The 22,693-nt window shown below is 34.5% G+C and overlaps 1 protein-coding gene across 3 annotated transcripts in view; it reads left to right on the top strand.

Annotated features, from left to right (window-relative positions):
* Positions 1–22,693, top strand: part of LOC129271264 (tyrosine-protein kinase SYK-like) — a 48,687-nt gene that overhangs the window by 3,953 nt on the left and 22,041 nt on the right. For 2 of the 3 annotated variants that reach the window (XM_064106434.1, XM_064106432.1), the window contains 5 exons: positions 6,839–7,389; positions 9,422–9,585; positions 12,370–12,508; positions 15,319–15,421; positions 17,562–17,624. In XM_064106434.1, the coding sequence (XP_063962504.1) occupies positions 6,850–7,389; positions 9,422–9,585; positions 12,370–12,508; positions 15,319–15,421; positions 17,562–17,624 (1,009 nt within the window). In that variant the 5' untranslated portion in view covers positions 6,839–6,849. The remainder of the gene's footprint in view (positions 1–6,838; positions 7,390–9,421; positions 9,586–12,369; positions 12,509–15,318; positions 15,422–17,561; positions 17,625–22,693) is intronic. The other variant, XM_064106433.1, reaches the window with a different exon arrangement.

The following is a 22,693-nucleotide window of genomic DNA, read 5'->3' as shown; positions in this document are numbered from 1 at the left end:
GGATGGAGGCACCCCAAAATATTGCTTGTCTTCTGTATCCGTTATCCAGTGGGACAATGCCGTAAGAACCTGTTTTTATAGAGTTTAACCTGTCTATAAAGATCACATGTGTTTCCCTTGGGTGTTTACTGTATAGACAGGCTTGAAGGCTACACTGTACATGGGCAATTCCATGAAAAATGTCCACTTTAGTGAAAAAATAAAATGTCAGATTTCACTTGAGCTGTCAAATTTTCTTAAAAGTAATATATAAAGTTTGATTTTTCAATAGACAAATCGTAATATTGATAAAATTTTGACACAAATTCATGAAAGGCTACCCCTGAGGCCCCATAAAGTTGAGCATTCACACACCTCATTGATACCCTGATAAAATAATAGGAAGTGACATTGTCATGTTAACATACTTGGCAAACTGACTGAGTTCATGTTGTGCCATGCATTATCGAATACAGGTATGTATCCCCACAGGAGGAAGGAAGTATCATTCACTAATCAGTATGTTGCAGTTGTTCTGAATTTTCCTCTGCCCCCTCCCCCACCCTGCCCTCGTTCTTGGATTATAATGCAAACCTGATATTTATTAATTATGAAAGATATGAGAATGCTAAAGAGCGAGGCTACATTTGTTACATAAATTTAGTGAATTTTCTCCTGTCATTATTACTATTAGTAGTTATTTGACCAGCATAAAATTAAACATACAATGTACAATATTTATAATAATTTTAAAGGAGAATGAAACTCTTGGAGCAAGATAGCTTTTGTGAAAGCAGAAAAATCAAAGAATAAGATCAACAAAAGTTTGAGTAAAATAGGACTAGCAATAGAAGAGTTATGAGCATTTGAATGTCGAGATCACTAATGCTATGGAGATCCTCCCATTGGCAATGCGACCAAGATCTATGATGTCACAGATGAACAACTCTCCCCTTTTGGACACTGAAAATATACCCCAAAACACCTCTTTTTGCTCATTCTAATCATATGACAAACGATTCATCAATGATATAATGTTGTGAAACCTCTGTACTTGTCCTCTCATAAAGAGAACACCTCACCTTGTGATAGACTCTATAAAAGTGAGAATATAAGTGAAATAAGTACTAAAGTAATGAGGGAGTTGTACGTGTGTGACATCACAGATCTTGGTCGCATTGCCAATGGGAGGATCTACCATGCATTAGTGATCTCAATATTCAAATGCTCATAACTTTCTTATTATTCATTCAATCTTCCTCAAACTTTCAACAATATGTTTCTTTGATTTTTCTCTTTGATATGGATTCAGCTGGTTTCAAGGGTTTCATTCTCCTTTAAAAAGCAAACAGAAGAGAAACTGTAAAAAAAAGTTTTTATTTTTGGGGCCAGGAATTACTGTTTCCAAATGCTTGTGAGCCCTCATAGAAAACAAAATTATGAGATTTTCCAAGTCCAATTTTGATCATGTGGAGCGTTGTTGCATAGTGGATTAGTCTTCTGACTTTGAAACAGAGGGTCGTGGGTTCAAATCCCAGCCATGGCGTAATTTTCTTCAGCAAGAAATTAATCAACATTGTGCTGCACTCAACCCAGGTGAGGTGATGGGTACCCGGTAGGAAGAAATTCCTTGAATGCTTGAGCGCCTAGGCAGCCCAGCTATAGCCAAGGTAATAATAATAGCAGGGCCCGCTGTAAGAACAGTTTTCAGAACTGAAGTGGCTTCCCTGGGTAAATATACCTATATTCATTATTATTATATTATTGTTTTAAATTATTTATGATTTCAAAACTTCTCCGGAAGGAAAATACTTGAATACGGTACCCTGGGTCAATATGACATTTTTTATATTACTGTATATGACATTCCAATTGAAAGAGCTAGACTATACAATATGTAGGGCACCTTTTTATATCTTCTAAAGTTGTGTACATGTACTCATGATGATATCATACTTTTGTAGGGTGGGTCATCAGTAGTTGAAACTGGGACACAAGAGTTACCAAAAATAGGCCGATATCTAACCATATTTTTGGTGATGACTCTGTATGAACTTCAGGCGAATTATTTTTGTTGATAAAATACTTGGTGCACTGTTATATGAACTATAAAGGCACATTGTTGATGGCTGAAGGGAACCAAAGTTGATATTGATATTAATACAGAACTTTGTCAACTTTTGGGTTTACACAAGGTGGATTTGTGTTTTGCTTTTCACTGCACACTTGTTATATTTGAACTGTACCTTCTTGACTTGAAATGTTGTTTACTAGCACCATTTGGTGTTTGTACAGTTTTGTATTCATTTAATTTTATTTCAATATTTGGATTCATAGGATATTTGCTGATAATGCTTGATGTACACTTGTTATGCATTAATATCGTGTATGGTTTGAAAGTGTGCCTAGTGCTGTTAATAGCCAAACTGCCAAACCGAACTGAAGTTACCTGAACTTGGCCCTTCCAAATCGACTGAACTGAACACAAAGGCTTGGTTCGGTGGCTCGTTATAAAAAATCCAGGTGCATTTAGTTGAATACCAAATATCCTTAAACAAAATCTACATGTAATTGTGGAAGGTGATTTTGCCTAAATTTACAAATTTTAAAACTTTTTTTCAGCCCCAAAGTAGATTTTCGGTTATTCAAGGAATTTCTTGGTACCCGTTCACCGCACCTACTTGTACATGTAGGTCGAATCCAGCACAATTTTGGAAAATTTCCTGCTGAAGGAAAAAAAAACGCCATGGCTAGGATTTGAACACCCATCCTTCTTATTGGGAGATGGGAGTCAAAACCAATGAACCACAACACCCTCATATGCAAAAGAGGATAAAACAATTTTATTTCTTGGGGATGTTACCCAAAGAAAGGGAAACTTTCCTGTCATATTCATTGTATAAATTATCGATCACCACATACCAGTCACATCCCAAATATGGACATTGGTCAAGTGATGAGCAAGGCTTCAAATTGCACAATGACTTTGGGGGAAGTCCTTGCATTTTTTATTTATCCTACATGTAACTAACAGATATGTAAAACAGAAATAAAAAGAAAAAAGTTGCATTAAATAAGAACCAGGGAAAGCTATTTCTCGTTTATCTCCCAAGACTGATTATCAAAAGAGGCATGCATCTCCTTTCAAATATCTATTAATATTATATGGGGTTTCAATGAAAGATACATTGTAATTGTTATTGAAATGACTGACAGTCATTCCATGTACTGTATGTCTTTATGTGCATTCAATGCACTTCGTAATATGAAAAGGCACTATATACTGTATGTAAAGTTAAACATCATTATTTGTGCAATGTTATAGACTTCCTTACTATTTAAAAATTGGGTTCAGTAGAGAAAAATTAAAGGAACTTCACTACTTCATATGACCTCTGACTATTCCATGATTATACATATAAAGAATGTATGTATGTATGTCTGTAATAAGAATTTATTCAAGGGATTTATTCATTACCATGGTTAAATTAATTTCAGTTATCATTCAACATTTTCATATTAACAGTATTGGCATTTTTGCATCATAGTTTGTGAAAAATATGCTCTAAAGTCTCATCCGTACCTAATTCATTTTACAAACGTCCGGTAAAAGGAGGACAGCAGAAAGAAGGGCAAGCCAATTACCCATGACCTCTGCTGATTATCTGGACATTAAAGATGTCTTCTCTATAAAGTAAAGTCGTTTCAATTAAAGGAAATTGAAGGTGACATCCGCTTCACGGGAAGCTTTGAGGGATATGGTTATTCTGACATACATTCATGAGGATGATTGTTAAAGGTAAATGCTAGTTTTGGTAATGATATCAAAATGAGTTCGTACAGAATCCAATGAAATGACCACCAAAGTGTCTGTTTGTATAAATAAAAGGCATGTGCCAAAGGATTCTGGAAGAAATTGTGTAATTGCTGAGAAATCAGCAAATAAGCACAGGATTCGGGTAGAGCGTCGGGCCCGACGCTCAAAGCAATAATTATACACAGTCCCACGTGCGCTTATCTGTGTTGGGGAAGTTCAGTCTGAACATTTTTCAGCGTAGATTTCAAGATTTCACAAAGTTCAGTTTATGTAAAGTTCTGTACCAGATCTAGATCCTCGATGATATACTGACAATTAAGCCTGGTTTTACAGACTTTCTCATGAAATCAGTGTTTACTGCAACTACTGGAATTTCTCTTTAATGTACAGGTTTCCAATCGTTTGGGGAGAGTCATTTGGAATGGATCATTATGCAGGGCTAGAAACTAACTTTATTTCCTGGTGGTCCGGCCGGGCGCTCAGATTCCATTATTTCAAAATTTTTGAGCGCCCAAGTTCAGTTTTAGGCACCCTGAATAAAATTCCATTAAGGTAGATAATAATACACATTGAATTAACCTACTTCGAATACCCTATGATCACGCACAAACAATCAACCTCGCCTACGTGGACATTTTGTTGTCGTAGGCAATAATATAAATCAATTTAAAGTCCCAATGTGAATCACAGACACCCACGTACACCACTGCACGTGCTTGCCGCTCCCGTGCCGCTCCCCGCATACACTCTCGATCTCAGCACCTCCTCCCGGAACAACTTGCCGGAGATGTACATGTAGTTGCATCCAAAATGAGCTCTAAATTGGTGGGAATAAATATTATACCCCCAGTACGTAATTTTCTCTGGATTGTCATTTAATAATAATAATTGGCATTTATATAGCGCTTCATCAATCTACGACTGTTCAAAGCGCTTCACAATTATTATTACCCGGTCACTGGATTCATAGCATTTCAAGCAGCCTGTTAGGCGCACACTTGCTATTCCAACCACAATGACGGTTGTTTCCTACCGGTACCCAGTTAGCACCTGGGTGAGAGTGGCAATGTGTGGATTGACGCCTTGCCAAAGGGCGCTAGGCCATGGTGGGATTCGAACACACGACCCTCTGATTACAAGGCGAGAGTCAGAACCGCTACACCACAGCGCCTTAAATTGGTATTCTATGCTGATATCATGATTATGAGGAAAGTTTGTTGAATATGAGTTATGCAATGTTCGAGAATTAATCCTGACAAACTGTGACATGAAATCCATTTTAACGCAAGTGCAAGAGCTCGATCGAAATAAATACGAATGTCTCAGATGGAGCTCTAAATTGATATGATTATTTGATGTAAATTATTGTTACATTATTACGATTCAATAAATTTATGTGGCCATACTATTAAAAGATATTGGTAATGTCAGCAAAGTTATGTCGTCATTTCTTTTTTATCCTGAGCTAGCTCCGTAAAGAAGCAATATGCGCAACTGATGAATTCAGAGAGCTCTAGCTACCGAGACCGAGTTGGGCACAAATGGGGGCAAAAATGGGCTTCAAATTGATGGAAATAAATATCAAATGTAATTTTGTCTGCTTGGTCTTGTAAAATGGTATTCTATGTTGATATTACGATCGTGGGAATAGTTTCTGCAATTTAATTAATGTTCTTTGATCAATTCTGACATATTTTTAGAGACAAGTGCAGCTCATCATTCGTTCCTGAATTTGTGAAAATTAAAAATGGAAACAAAATAAAATCAAATACCTCACATCAAGCTCTAAATTAATATGTAAATTGTTAAAATATTACGATTAAATAATGTTCTATAACCATAATAAGAAATATTGTTTAATAAAAGCAAAGTCCATTTTACGTTGATGGTGTCATAATTTTTCCTTTTAATCCATTTCGACCTGGTTTGATTGAAGCACAGTGCGCATTCGCAAGCGATGACAATGCATGAAATCCAGATCCACTCATGAATTCATCGTGTATAAATTATCTCAGCATGAGCAGACGAGTACATAAGACTCAAACTGGGATCAAAATACACTTCAAATTTACGGCGAATAGGCATCATAATTACACAATAGGTTCATTTAGGGGAATATAATTCAAGTAAGTTCGACATTACTGTTGATTTTGATGACACATTTTAAAATTTATTCAATGGGAGGAATCACTTCTAAAAATTTGGGCACCCGGTCTTGGTGCCTAGAATTATTTTTTTCTTCCTTTTTTGAGCGCCTGGAGGTCTGATCTGGGCACCCGCTAATGTCAAGCCCTGCATTATGGGAGTATAAGCAAACAGAATTTCGACCAAAAAGAGAGTCCATGAATGCCACCTGGGGTCATTTTGCTCCTTTGCCTTGCCTGATGAAAGCCTGACACTGTCACCAATTCCAAAATTGTTGCTATTAAAATTGAACCATTCATTCTCTGTGGGACTATAAATCTAAATCTATAAATTTATTAAATAAATTTTTTACAGGTATTTCCATGTAATTTGATGATGTGAATAGAGTTGAAGATGAACAGGAAACTTAGTGTTTGTACAATTCTAGGAAAATATACAAACAGTCCTTGTTTATTTGTAACTTCCTCAATTGACAATGACTGCAAGTCAAGAACGTGTACATGTCGAAAGGCATTTCAACTGACCATAGAGAGATTGGTTCATTTCACATCGACCATTGTTGGGATTAAGTTGCTTTCTTACATCTCTGACCCAGGAACTATACATACAACATATCAGCATGTACTTTTATCGGCTTTTTTTCCATTTAAATACCTAATAAAATCGCATCTATGAAAAACAGATTTGTTTTCAGAAAAAAGTGTTTCCTGACAGTTGCTTTGGAAAAGTTATTTTTGAGAAGTCTATCCTTCCTCTTGGACTAATAATGTTGAAAAAATTTTACAGCTTCAAGATAACCAAAAAAGGTAATTATTTTGTGAAGTTTATGGTCACCTAATAAGTACACAAATTGGTTGTGGAGCTTCACTTGAATAATTGATTGTGCTTTCACTGCAGGTCCATGCATCATGGAACGCACCTCCGTCCTAAATACAGCAAACCATCATCACCACAACAGTCACCACCACCAGCAACACCAGCTCTCCCCAACCCATCAACTCAACCACCACTACCACCAACAACCGACACAACCCAGCCGCACCATGCCTGTGGACCCACTCTCACGACGCTTCTACCATGGCAGGATCACAAGGGAGGAGGCAGAGGCACGGCTGCGCAACGCTGGCTGCCATCAGGGGATGTTTCTCCTGCGGGAGTCCCTGGGCCGGGAAGGGAATTACGCCCTCTCCTTGTGCTATAAAGATGAAGTCTACCACTATGCTATTGAGAGGCAGTACGATGGTACAGTAGCCATTAAGGATGGTAAGAACTTTGCAGGCCCTATTGAACTTGTTACAAATCATATGTCGCGAGAGGATGGGCTATTGTGCAGACTTCAAAGACCATGCAACCTTCAGCATGGTGAAACTCCAAGGGCTTTCAGTGACATGGATCATCAGCAGATGGAAGGAGCGATGATAGCTCTTGCTAAAAGAGAAGGGATGGCTGTAAGTAGAACTTCCAGAAATGAGAAAACATTCTCTTTTTAAAGGACAAGTCCACCCCCGCAAAAAGTTCATTTGAATAAAAAGAGAAAAATACAACGAGCATAACACTGAAATTTCCATCAAAATCTGATGTAAAATAAAGTTATGATATTTTAAAGTTTAGTTTAATTTAACATAATAGTTATATGCACATCCAGGTCAGTATGCAAATGAAGAGACTGATGATGTCATCCACTCACTATTTCTATTGTATTTCATTATATTTTCCCATTTTCTCCTCATTTTCTAGTGAAACAATGATTAATTCCTCCCTGAACATGTGGAATTATAATTGTTTAGTGGTTAGTGGTTCAGTCATGTTTGCCCATATTGTCAAATCTGTTAATATGCAATAATGTGTCATTCAAACAATAAAAAAACAAAGGAAATAGTGAGTGGATGACATCATCAGTCTCCTCATTTGCATACTGACCTGGATGAAAGTTGCCCTATTTGCAGAAGTTATAAATGTTGTGAAATATCATGAGCGTATCATAAATTTGACAATCCTTCATTTGTATGACATTGTAATTTTGAGAATTTTTTTTTTTACAAATACTATATTCACAACAATTTTACCATTATGAACAGAGTAAAAAATCTTGAGGAAGTTCGAAAAAGAAATATATTTCAGTTTTTATTTTGAAGTATCATTATCAAGAACAAAAAACATACAGAGAGGATGTACATGTAAACAAGTTAACACATGTATGTTAAAACCTATGGGTGTTTCATAAAAAGCTGATTTAACTTTAACGAGCAACAGAATGAATGAAACATATAATGCTGCATGTATGTCTTCTTGACACTAGAATATTAATAAATATTTTTTGTTTCAACTTTAGTCAAAGCGATTAAAATGAATCCTTGACTTTTATACAGTACTCCATTCATTCATGAGTTGCTTGTTGCTTGACAAACAGCTTTATGAAAGAGGCCCCTGCATGGCTGCATTGATTTCCCTGAACCAAAGTCATTCATCCCTCACCATTTTTCTTGTACATGTTCATGGACATTGATCAATGGAAACCGCACATTTTTTTGTTCGCATGGGACAGTTAGAAAAGGCGTTAATAACATCTCAATTATGCCGTAAATAGCTTGGCACTTAATCACTCTCTAATCTGGACAATTATTTTGTTAGAAATGTCGTGGAACAGCCAGGAAGTGGTTTAGGAGGTCATTAATTTGTATCCAGTCTGGTTAAGGAAAGCTGTGGTATGTGCAACCCAGATAAAAAGGTGTTGTGAAGATCTTGTATGGTCAGAATTAGATACATGAACATGTGGAATGTTTCAACACTGCCATGAAATTGAAAGATGTGATAAGAAAAGTGTGTTGCGCATGTATGCATTGGAACCCCCTTCCATTTGCTATCTCTATTATAATAATAGAGGTCTCTCTCGTCCTTTCTTCCTCTGTTTTTGTCTCTCTGTGTCTTTCTCTGTTTCTGATTCTCTCTCTCTTCCTCTTAGTCTGTCACTCTGTTAGCCCTTGCTAATGGGTTTACTGACATTCTTCAATCATTTTAGAATTAAAGGGTAAAAAAATAAAATCAATTTGGGCACTTTCTATAAAATAAGAATTTTATTTTTTTTACACATGAATCAAATTATGGTGACTGAATATTCCACTTTTTCACAAAGTTTTTTTTCTTTTTGTACATTATTTTTCAAAAATTATTATCGTTTAAAATACTATTCACTTTATGTTGCAGGTTTAGAATAAACCAATATTAATTTAGTCATGTATTCAAATTATTTATTTAATTTAATTAAATTACTAATTACTACTATATGTGTTTACAGCAGGAGAGTGTACATGTAATTATCATTATTATTAATAACATGCCTGAAAATTTCTGTTAGATCACAGACTTTAACCCTAGAAAGAGGTACCTTATGAAAAATTGATAAAGAGTAATGATTTCATATGATACAACAGTGCATTCTTCATTGGCATTGAATTTTCTTTCTTTGACTATAAAAAATAGCCTGATGTGATTGATAAAGCACTCCATTCTACTCAACGTCCCCAGCTTGAGAGAGCATTGAAGAAGATCATGCATCAAGATAAGGCCTGGTTTCACAAAAGACTTTCAAGGGAAGAAGCAGAACAGAGGATTGTTTCATCGGGTCTTCAGGAAGGAAAATTCTTGTAAGTTACAAGTACATCAATAATATAATAATATACAAATATACCCGGCTTTGAGGAAGTATAGCGGGAATTATTCGTCCGAAGTTGGACTGGCAATTACTATTTTTTTCTTGAGAGAGAAATAGTAATTTTGCCAGGACAACTGAGGATGAATAGGTCCCTTTATAGTTTTGAATTAAAGGCCTGGGGTGGTATTCTGAAAACGTTCTTATCTTTGTTCTTATCTTTGTTCTTATCTCAATGAGATAAGAAGACGCTAAAATCATTGCAAATCGGTATTCTGAAAATCTTTTTAACGCGTTCTTATCTCTGTAAGGACTGCCTCCTTCTTATCTTCAACACGCCCATTTTTAGGATATTACCAATCAAAATGCGTGTTATATTGTAAGTTTAACCAATAGAAGCGTTCCTTGTGTGAAGAGAATATCATGGGCGCTGCGCGTACACTGTTTCTGGCGCATTGCGCGAAATAGGCATTTTATACGCAATGACTGATTATTATTTCGAGACACGTGCACAAAATAAAGAAACAAATTAAAGAAAAAAGGTAAATAAAGCAAATACGAATAAAAAAAAAAAAAAAAAGAAGACAGTAAAGGGTCAGAATGAAGCACAAATAAAAAAATATGAAAGGAACAAAGCAGAAAACAATGAAAAAAAGAAAAGGTAAACAAAAGAAAGCAAGCAAAAAGAACTTTAAAAAAAAAGAAAAGAAAGAAAGAATAAAGAATAAATAAAAGAAAGAAAAAGGAGGAATGAATAGAACGATTATTAATGATAAAAAGAGGAATAAAAAATGAAAGAAAATAAAGAAGGAAAAAGAAAGAAACTTTACAAAAAAAAAACCAAAAGGGACAAAATAAAAAGATTACAAAGGATAAAATGAAAGAATACAATAACCTTAAGAGAAATAGAAAAAAAAACGAATGAAAGAAAGTAATCAAAAGAAAAAGGAATGAATTAAAAAACTGTAAAAAGTAAAGGAAGAGAGAAAAAAGGAAAATAGACCAGAAATAAAGAAAGAGAGAGAGAGAGAGACTCGGAGAGAAAGAAAGAAAAAAGGAAGAAAGAGAAAAGATGAAAGGATAATTAAAGATAAAATAAAGACTAAAGAAAGATTGAAGGAACGAACGGTAAAGCAATAAAGAAAAAGAACGAAAAAGGAAAATAAAAAGGCGGGAAAAATAAAGAATGAATGAAAAAAAAAGAAACGAATTAAGATTGATGGAAAGAATAAAGAAAAAAAAGAATAAAAAATAACAAGAAAAGATGATAAGAGAAGGAGAAACAAAGAAAAATAAGGAAAAAATAAAAAATTAAGGGAAGGAAGAAAAAAGGAACAAACAAAATGAATAAATAAAACAAATATAAAGACGAAAGAATGAATGAAAGAAAGAAAAAGAATGAAGAAATAAAAAAGATAATGAAAAAAAAATAAAGTGAAGGAAGGAAAAAAAGGGGGAAGAAAGAAAAGAAGAAAGAGGGGGGAAAATAAAGACTTAGTAAAGGAAAAAAGGAAAACAAAGAAAAATAAGGAAGAAAAGAAAAGATTCAAAAGAATAAAACAAGAGATATAAATAAACAATGAAAGAAAGGAAGAAAGAGAGACAAACAGAAATGAAGAAAATGAGAAAATAAATAAAGAAAGAAATAAGAGATAGAAAAAGAGACGGGCAAAATAAAGGGTGAATTAAAGAAAGGGTGGAAAGAATACTTGTTACTACCAGTGGCCATCGATTTTGAGAAAGAAAGAACGCGGACATCCTGAGATGTGATAACCCTCTAGCTATCTTAAATATTATCATAAATATCGTAAAGAGATAAGAAAGATAAAAGATAAGAACGTTTTCAGAATACCACTTATCTTTATTTTGTTCTTATCTTTTAGCGCGCTTTTGTATCATATGCGCGAATTATAAATTTACGCGCTCAGCATCGATGGAAAGCAAGATAAGAAAAAGATAAGAACAAAAGATAAGAAAAAGATAAGAACGTTTTCAGAATACCAATTTGAGAACGTGACGTAGATAAGAACAAAATTAAGATAAGAACGTTTTCAGAATACCGCCCCTGGCATATTTATTTCATATCCTACTTTAGATCTTGTACTAGTAGATCATCCCTTACCTGAACCAAAATATAGAAAATGCACTGCGCTTGCAGAACCTGATGCGTGGTGCTGACTGACCTACTTTTCCTGAAGCCACGCGCTCAGCTGAACCTGATGAGTGCCTTTGCCATCTCTTCATGACCCAGTAGAGACACCCCGCTGACCGGCGCATCTGAGAGATTGCATGTTTAATGATGGAATAGTGCACTATTTGCTATAACTAACATTGATCTATCAGTTGTTAAACTGCAACAGAATATTTGCAATTAATCACAAATATTTTCTTGCAACACCCCCTAAGTCAGCATGGTGTCGGGATATTGTGTTCCTTAGAAGTGATAAAAATTTGTGACTGCTAGATCCTGTCATAAATTTTATCATATCTTTAGTTCTGCTTGTAATGGGATTATGTGCCTTTATAAAATGGCATATTTTATGTGCGCGTTGTAGAGAAGAGACAAAATCCACCAGGATACATATATGTAGTCAGATGACCAATTGAAACTCTGTTGCATTGACCAATATAGAACACTTTCTTTGTTACTGATATGTTCTGTCGAGCTTTATGTCATAAATTTGCATTGTACCTTTGATTTGCATATACATGTATATGTATAGTACTTTTCACCTACAATTTACAAGTTTTCACTCATTGTTTTTCTATTAACCTGTAGAGTACGAGAGAGGACAGAAGAGGGGAGTTTCGCCTTGTCGCTGTGCTACAATAATTTTGTATACCATTACAAGATTGATAAAGATATCACTGGTCAACTCTCCATCAAAGAGGGACCCAAATTTGATAGCCTTATTCAGGTAATTATGGTAATATTCTACTTCGCTTGCCTCCGCCCAACATAGATGCTTGCTGGGGGCATTAAGATATTGGGTTGTTCATTTATCAGTCCAGTTTTAAAGTGATAACTTGACCCTATTTAGGCCGGGGTATTTTAGTAGATCATATGGCCGGGGGGGCGAGATCTCGGCCATTGACCTTGCGATCGTGCCAATATTGGCATGCAGGTTGTCTTGGACATAATCTACAAAATTGTATGGTAATTCATTTCATGCAAATTGCTATTAATTGATTATGCTAGTTTGTGCATAGGGGGTGGCCTCTGACTAATAATCTAGACAAAAACGTATGATAAAGAGACAAAATTATAAAGATGAGAAAATCTACTCCAAATGTCATTCTTTGTGCTGAAAGCATATTAACATTGATTTTCATTCTGCTATGTCACTCTCATCTCCCCTTCTTAGCCCTCATTCCGTACATCACTGTTTACTTTCCATATTGCTACACATGTTGCTTTGAACAGCCGAGGGAACAAGCGGGGAGGCTGGGACCGGGTTAAGAGTCTAGCAAGCTGCACTCGTTTCTACATCCGCCATCTGTCTAGTCGAGCTGCCCCCCCAAATTAATATTTCCTGTTGATATTACCAGGGGGACCTGGGCGCGGAAATTTGCGGCTCAGATGGGGGAAGATGTTGGGTGCAGGGTTTCCGAGATATCTCCCTCCTGCACTTAGGGGGAAGGGGTGAGACTCACTTTAGATTGCTGGGGAGGGTTGAAGAGATAGCGCAGTGTCACCTTGCAAAATTCCATCTCCCGACGACGAAGACATTAATGTTGTTGTTCCGTCGCGGCAACAGGGGAGTATTTCATAAAACAAATAAGTTAGTGCTGTTGTAAGCTACTGGGTTTGCTTGCATCTGATTGGCTAAGATCAAGTTTATTAGTGAAAATCACTGACTGTATACTTCATGAAGCAATCCCCAGGTCTGTCCGTTCCCGTTTGTTATTGTCGCATTTCTTGACATCTTCTTTCCTCTCTTTTTCTTATAAAAAAGTAATTGATCTTGTCCTGTAGCAACTCTACCTGACATTTAAATCTTATTTTGTCTCATTCCATCTTCTATTTTCATCTTGATGAACCTATGTCAGAGATAACTTGGTGTCTGCCAATGAAGACATCAAGTCATTCTGCTTTCATCATCTCTGAACAAGGTCCTGTAACACAAAGGTTGGCCACTAATCGCTAATTTGAAAGAGCAGTTCTGATTTGTTCCTAGTCAGTGTACTGAGCAAAGTGCATTTGCAACAATAATTGATAGGCCATTTCATTTAGTGATTAATGGCAAATCTTTGTGTTATGGGTCTATCCAAATCTGGGCAGATCTATCCAAACCTGGGCAGCTTTTCATTAAGCAATTAAATCATTAATGATTTTCACTGATCATTGTTACAAGCTACTGTAATCAAAGCATCTGGTTGGCTGAGAGTAATTTGAGTGAAAATCACCACTAATATGCTTCATGAAATGTTGTTCAGGCGCATGCATACTTGCCAACTGTTCCTAGTTTGTATGGAGAATCCCTATACTTTCCATACATATGCATGTATATATATAAATACACCTATAAAACAGAATTTTGTCTAATTTTTTAACACTTTTCTTTCTCTCCCCTCTAATTGGATTCACTATGTTTGTAGGACATGTATACTTAATATGCTGGTGATTTTTTTTATGGTCAGAACAGTTGTGAACTATAATATGCAATGAAAATCTCAAACTTATATTTTTTATGACTAGTTCTTGGCCCAGTCTAGATTGTTTTCAATTGTATCTACTGGAATCTATCACGTTTCCCCATGGCCGTTTAGAACACATGATTATACATGCATTTGTAATTTGCTATTAATAACATGGATGCAAGATCCAAGTAAGATCCACATTCCCCTTTTATTAGTCTTGTATTACTTGTCTGACATCTCTTTTTATGTCAGTGTTCCTATTCCTTTCAATTAATTGATCTTGTCCTGTTCCAATTATACCTGACCATTCAGAACTAAAGCTAGAATTGATATGTCTCCCTTTTTTTTGGGGGGGGGGGGGCCTCACATTTAATTCTGCTTCCTTTTCTTATTAGCCATCAGGCTAAAATTGAACTTTGTATAAAGAAATCATCACATTTGTTTGTTTTAAATTTGATGTTTACACATAAGTTCAGTATATCACTGGATAAATGCAAAATGGGAATCAATAAATGCTGCTGGGGGGAGGGGGGGGGGGTATTATTAATCAAGTTCATCATATGTATTCTGCATTCCTTTCATGGGTGAATCCAAACGCTTTTTCAAAGGTTTTATGTTGCATACTGGAAATAAAGAGAATAGTATGTTTTAAACAGGTTCTGTGACTATGAATACATCGTAAGTAAGTGGAAGCGTCGTGGTGTAGCGGTTCTGACTCTCGCCTTGTAATCAGAGGGTCGTGTGTTCGAATCCCACCATGACCTAGCGTCCTTTGGCAAGGCGTTAATCCACACTTTGCCACTCTCCACCCAGGTGTTAAATGGGTACCCGGTAGGATGTGAAAGCCTATTATGTAGTATGCCTAGCAATTGAGTCTTGGAACTCTTGTTGGAATGCTCCCCAGGGAGTGGAGAAGGTGCATACATTTGTATGCGGGCGTGCAAGGATCCGATGACCGGGGTAATAATATGTCTGTAAAGCGCTTAGAGACGTCGTTCTGATGTATTAAGCGCTATATAAATGCGGAATATTATTATTATTATTATAAGTAATATCTTCTGTCTTTCTGAAATATATATGTACTCAGATGGTTGACCACTACCAGTTGAAAAAAGATGGTTTATTATGCTGCCTTCTTGTCCCCTGTAATGACACAAACCGAGACACCCCCACTAGGAGGCGGCACTCAGGTAACTATGACAACTTCTCTTTATTTGTAAGATTTGCTAAACTATGATCATGTTCACCCGTACAACAGATACATAATTCATCTTTTGTTTGTTCATGCTTGAAATTAGTGGACATCATCACCTTCATGATGTAATGAAGGCAGTTTTTGTTTTTCCATTAATTGCTTATCAATGAACTAGAATTTATATTTTCATGATTTTCATTTTCCACCATCTAATGAATGATCCATTGTAGTTTGAAGTGGTGTGTGTGTTTGCTGTGTTTGTGTACTTGGGGGAAAAAAAAACATGATCATAATTTGAGAATACTTGAGTTTATTACCACCCAAGTGCCATATTTCATGTTGGAAAAGATTGTTAAAAACATGCCGTAGTTTAGAAATGCAGATAAACAAGGAAATCAGAAATCATGCAATGGTTTGATACTTCTAGTCCTACACATGAATATTAAGCTTATCATGCACACATCTGTTTTATCGATTTTTTTTTTCTAAAGCAGGAGCTCATTAAATTGATTGACAATCAAAATATTTTGTGATATCTTGTCTTTCTGAGTTCCATATCTTCCTGATGTCAGGTATACTCCCTGAAAACTTTGTTACACTTCAGTAATTATTTACCCTCTTTAAATTATGTGTACTGGAAAAGGATGATTTGCTATTTTTTTTACAAGGTGAATATTATACTTGTTGCTCCTTTATAGTGTCATGGGTAGTCATAATGTTTGACATTTCTGTAAAGCTCCATTTTCACAGGGCTTATAACGTTTGCAAAGGTTTTGGAATGACACAAATATGAAAAGAATGGCAAAGATCAACATTTGTATTTTATGTGACAAAAGTGAACCAAACCATACGCTTAAATGTTAAGAACCTTTGTCAATAGTTTGTGGGGTTACTTGGAGTCACCTTTCATTTGGAAGTAGTTTTATATTTTTTGAATTACTCTTTAATGAAAAGCGACTCCAAGCAACCCCCGCAAACCAATAGCAAAGCTTCCTAAGATTTTAGTGCCCGTTTTATCCACTTTTGTCGCCTAAAATACAAATGTTCGCCATTTTGTTGACATTCAAGCCCAACACCTTCGCAAAATGTTTGTGAGCCTCCTAAAAACAGAGCTTTATAAGTATCCATGAATCCCCATGATGAGAAGCAACAGTTATATTGACTTTTAAATCAAACAGTGTAGCAGATCTGTGGTTTTTTTTTCAAGTTTTAGTACAGGATTTGTGTTTAATAGTATATTGTATACATGTATATGTGGTAAAATGTTCCATTATATTAAAGCTATTGTTAGCTCATAACACATTCATGTTTATTTCACATTGCTCAAGTTTCTTTCCACACCTTACATTACCCATATTCATGTGCTTTATAGTATAATGATCATAACCACTTAATGTACATTGAGTACTTGTGAAGAGCTTGGTACAGACATCTTACTATCCTGTTCTACATCCTCTTCAGAATTGTCTATTTATTATCAATTTACTCTCAAGTTTAGAGAGGATGGCCTGGGATGATTTGTTTTGTACATGAATTCTGTACAAGTAAGAGTGTATGTATCATATTAAAGGAGAAGTCCACTCTACACTGATAGAATTGTTGGTTTTTAAAACTACTTGTAGAAGGAATGGCAATGTACGTGTACAAACTGTAAAGAATGAAATCAACTATCTTAAATTGGTAAAGGTGCTGTTTATTAGAAGGTTCAGCTACTTGTAAAGCCAATGTGCACATGGAAAGCTGTTTTATCATTTTCTACATACAAATTGTATGAAATAAGATTGAATTATAAAATGGCTTGCCATGCTTGCACACCTGTAGCTTGCTATAAAATAACCCAGGTATATTAAAGTGCATTAAACGAAAGTTTGCTCATTGTATCTATAGGGAAAGTTTTTGCTGCCACTTTCATTTCATGTCATGCAAAAACCAACTTTCATGTCACTTGAGGTGGACTTCTTTATTATTAATGAATAGCCATGAATCAATCTTGGCTAGATACTGACAAATCAACAAGAGTGTACGTAACAAAATGAAATTGGAAGCAATTCCAGTTCGGAGTTAATACTGTATGAGTATGTACATCTACACATAATAGGGTAAACTGATGCAGATTTATGTGTTTTTCCTTAAAGGTGCATGTAAACAGTCAGAATATGAACATGTAGACGAAGATGATAACTACAAAATGTATTCTGGTATGTTATTGGTAACTTTCCGCAAGCCAATTTTTAAAAAGAGATTTTTTTTTTTTGCATTTATTATTTTATTTATTTATCAACTCCCCCTCTTTATACCTTTATGCTCTTGATGTCTCTTTAAGCATTATAAATGCACTGTAAAAATAAAAAAGTGATAAGCTTACAATTAAATATTGATCAAAATATAAGTAGACACTTTAGAACCTTTTAAGAAGAGATTATTTAAGTTGGCAATAAGCCACATGATTTAATTCTTTATTCCATGAGATGATGTTGCGTGTGAGATTTCATTTTTTTAGTAATTCTACCCATATTTGTGGAAATCTGTTTGAAAAATGGTGATGAAATCTAATGTGTAGATTTTGGTAATTATGCAGTCAAGATAAAGGAGTACAAGGCCTAATTTTTATGGAGTAAACATTATTTGCCATATAAATGTCAAGAGGCATTTTCATTGTATGAAGGATTATATACATGTAGGCACAAGGAAGTGAAAAATACATTGTAAAATAGAATATGCATATTTTGTAGTATGGAGCCACATACATGTACTATGATAAATTCTGTTATGAATCACTTTGCATAGATATATTTGTTTCTCTGCAAGTTAGGCATGATCGTGATTTTTTTAATGGTTTCCTGTAATACTTTACGATATTGCTCATTTTGAGGAAAATTCTTAAAAAAGACTCTTCGATAAATGTATTCCACTGGGATTGCAGGAAAGGCTGAAATTGAAAACAAAAGTGCAATATTTTTTCTTGACACACAATGATTGAATTATATTAGATTATTGGTTCTATAATATATTATCACACTTTCTTATATTACTTTGAATTCATTGTAAAGGTATAGATGATGCCGATCCTTATTCTGGTATGTTTCTAACTACTACACTTACACAAATCCTCAGTAGATTTTTTGCTTTGCTTTGATTTGTTTTTATTTTCGCACAATTTTCTCTTCAGTTTATTTGATGCTACATGGGAAAAGAACTGAAGTTTCAAAATACTTTATATGAATTGTGAACCAACTTTAATACATAGGACATGTATACATGCTCAAAGTTAATTTTATACTGATTCGTGCTTTGTCTACATGTACAGTTGAAGGAATTGAATTGCAAACTCAAATATTTGAAGAGTTGCTTAAAACCTTTTTAAGAAATTGGGTAATAAAAGCTACATGCATAAAGACATGAACTGCATACATTTTGTTGTAGAATCTGTTCTTTTATGTTTCAGGTATTTATTTCAGATTCAAAACTACACTTGACAATTTTGTTCCTGAGTATTTTTTCAGTTCATATAGAAATTGTTGTGAGCTATTTCTTTCTCAAAATATTGAAGACTGTCAAAACAAAAGCAGTGGACATATAGATGTCTTATTTAATCTTCATGTAAAAATGAACTTACACAATGTACTTTGCTTCTATATCAAAGGTATTGATGATGAAGCTCTTCCTTATTCTGGTATGCTCATGAGTATTAAAGGGGAATGAAACCTTTGGAACAAGTGGGCTTGTGTGGAAACAGAAAAATCAAAGAAGAAGAACAAAGGAAGTTTGAGAAAAATCTGACCAATAATGAGAAAGTTATGAGCATTTGAATATTGCGATCACTAATGGTATGGAGATCCTCCCATTGGCAATGCGACAAAGATGTGTGATGTCACATGTACATGTATGTGAACAACTTTCCCTTTGATGGACTATAAAATGCCCACAAAATGTCTCTTTTTGCTCTTTCTTATGGTGATACAAACTCTTTATCCATAATATATTCTTTGAAAAATCTGTAGTTCATGCCCTCTTATATATATATATATATATATAGAAAGAATACATGATCTACCGATAGTTGTGATAAAAGAGGCAGCTTATAAAGTGAAATATACTAAAGTAATGGGAGATTTGTTCACAAGTGACATCACACATCTTTGTCGCATTGCCAATTTGAGGTTCTCCATAGCATTAGTGATCGCAATTTTCAAATGCTCATAACTTTCTCATTATTGGTCCAATTTTTCTCAAACTTTCGTTGACCTGTTTCTTTGATTTTTCTGTTTTCACACAAGCTTTCTTGCTCCAAAGGTTTCATTTTCCCTTTTATTGTTTTATTTGTGCACATTTTCTCATTGTATTGAATGAAACAGTAAAAACAGTATTACATGTGTATGAACACTAGAAGTCTAGAACTCTACTCAAAACTGATATAAGTGCAGTTTAAAATATCATTCTAAACAATTTTGATGCTTTGAGTTTTTCTGTTTAATTATTTTGTTATAATGTTTGCACTGATTCACAATTGAATACTTGTACATGTACCTGTACAGCTGCATATACATGTACAGTGCGTCCCAGAAAAAACGAAACCGAGATTAAACGATGATTTATCATAACTTATTCACAAATACAATAAACAAATGACCTACCATTTTAAAGCTCAGAATCTCCTCTTTCAGCTGATATCACTTAGATTATTCTTCATTCACGCATGAGTGAGTAAAAACAATTTGAAGAAAGGATACCAAAAATTCATTTGGCGGGGGGGGGGGGTATCTGAATTTCAAAAAGTAAATCACATGCCTTAAAAGTTCAATATCTGCTATTTTATTTGATACCTTAATCACAAAAAATTGTTTTTTGTGGGACGCACTGTATATTGTCAGTTTAAAACTTAATACATGTGCATGTAAGACGAAAGTGGTAAAATCGTTGTGGAGCTGTTAAACTTTGTATCTCTAATACTTAAATATATATTAAAAAATACTTTGTATCTCAGAATAATTAGGGCAGGTGCAAAAAAGCTGTATTTTAGTAATACGGCATGGTGGCAACCATATGTTTTGTCTGAAAAGAGTCTCCTGCAGAGAACTTTTCTAGGCAAAGTAAAGTCATTCTTTCAAACTCTAAAAGCAAGGCTCTTTCTGAATTTTGAGATATTAGAATTGAACAGCCTAGCAACGATGGGGAGCGCAATCACATTTTGTATTTAAGCTACAGTACATGTATTCACTTTTGTTTTGAATAATTTTGATTGTCCAAGAGGCTTTTGTCTTTAAATGCTGGAAGAAATAATGGTTTATTTGTGCAATTATGTGTTCATGTTCATGATAAATTGAAGTTAATTTGAGGAAGTCTTTGTACTATTTTTTATACTTAATCCCATATTTGTTGTTCTTCATTATTTTGTAAAGGTATTGACGATGCTGTTCCTTATGCCGGTATGTTCTTACAGCACTCAATAACAAAATCATTAATATAAAGAATAAGTAGCGATTTCATTTTTCTAATGTTCTTATTTCTTATAATACACATGTGGTGCCTTTCAATAAAAATGAAAATTATTGTATTGTTCATAATGCAGTGCTCATCTATTAAAGGGCATACCTTTTATTATTTTGCTTGTTATAATATCCAAACAAATGAAACAATATGTTACATGTATCAGACTCTGAATTATGTTTTATTACATTATATTGTTGCTTTTTTATTCATTTTAAAGGTATAGATGATGCTGTTCCATATGCTGGTATGTTCTTGATCTATACATTTTATTAATTTTTGCACAATTTTGTTTATACATCTTTTTCAAAAAATATGAGGGACTGAAATTCGATAAACTCTAATGTTATGTACAAGTCATACAATTACCTTCCGTTTTCAAAATATTTTCCTGTGATTTTTGTCTATATGCAGTGTACTGCTTGAAATTGCTACATGTATTTCATTTAAGATTTATGCTCAATCTTTTTCATGTATCATAATGAAAAAAAAAATACTTATACTTCGGATTTTCATAAACCTACAAATATATAGTATCTAGGACTCTATGTTGGTTGGTTGAAATTTCTATGAAAATAAACAAATGAATAATTTACAGGGGTTATTCAATGTGGTTTGATAATTCTATTTTTTATATATAGATCTTTTATAAAATCCACAACCTATTACTGTGAGTATAGATTTAAAATATGAAAGTTGAAATATGAATTTACTGTCTCACTTTCTTGCGGCTTTTGTTTTAAAGGTATTGATGATGTTGCTCCCTGTTCTGGTAATTACAAGATTGTGAATATTTTTTTAAAAATAAAAATACACCTTTAAATATATTTTGCTAACAATTTTTCATGATGCAATAGGCACAGTTTTGATGATATCCTGTATACTGCAAATGTACAGCTTTCCTCTGAAAATTTATCTATGATTTTGCAGCATTTTTAAATGTTATTTTCGCATAGTATGATTTTTGCGTAAATTCACATATTTATGAATTATTTTTAGTTGCTTTTTTTCAAGTGAAATATGATTGTTGTAACGACTCAGGTCTGATATCTTTCATACAAAGATTTGGTAGTTAGCATTTAAACCAATTTTCTATTGATCTAAAATTTGACCAGGATAACTATGCAAGTTCACCTGAAAGCAATTCACCTTTCACTTGTTTTTTCTTATTCTGACCCCACCCCTCATGCAAGATTCCATGGAATAAAGTTATATCAAACATATTTTATTGTTATTATGTATTTTAAGTTCTTAAATACTGTACATTGTCACTTGTGTAGTTGGTATGGCTTTATTCACAGTTATCTATAAAAAGCTAAGTATAGGGTTTGGTTCTTCTACGGAGCATTTTTTGCAAGAAAAGTAGAGACACAGAGTTATGTTGGAGAAGGCAGCACAGCCTGCACAGGCCTCCACTGGTTGATTCAAGTAGGAAAACACTGAACATGAACAGACTTCTGATACCCTTTCATAAACCCAATTATGCGGATAATATCCGCATTATTTGGTCGTAAAATCGGAGCGGGACCAGAGTTTTCCGCATTATTTCGATGCTGCAATTATCCGCATAATAGCGGCATCGGACCAGATTTTGACTTTATGAACGCATTTCCAAAGTAATGCGGAATATTGCCATGGTGCGTTCACAAGGTCACCCTTTTCCAACGCAACCCCATCGGAGGGGGTGTGTGCAGTTCCCATGACAATTATCTGCCTTTTTCAGGTCGGGCGCTCGTAAAAAATAGTGCGGATTATTTTCGGAGTTTGTGAATTATGCAAT

This window comes from Lytechinus pictus, chromosome 11 (genome assembly GCF_037042905.1).
Source record: "Lytechinus pictus isolate F3 Inbred chromosome 11, Lp3.0, whole genome shotgun sequence".
In the NCBI taxonomy this organism is placed as follows: Eukaryota; Metazoa; Echinodermata; class Echinoidea; order Temnopleuroida; family Toxopneustidae; genus Lytechinus; species Lytechinus pictus.
This window is presented reverse-complemented; position numbering and strand designations above follow the sequence as displayed.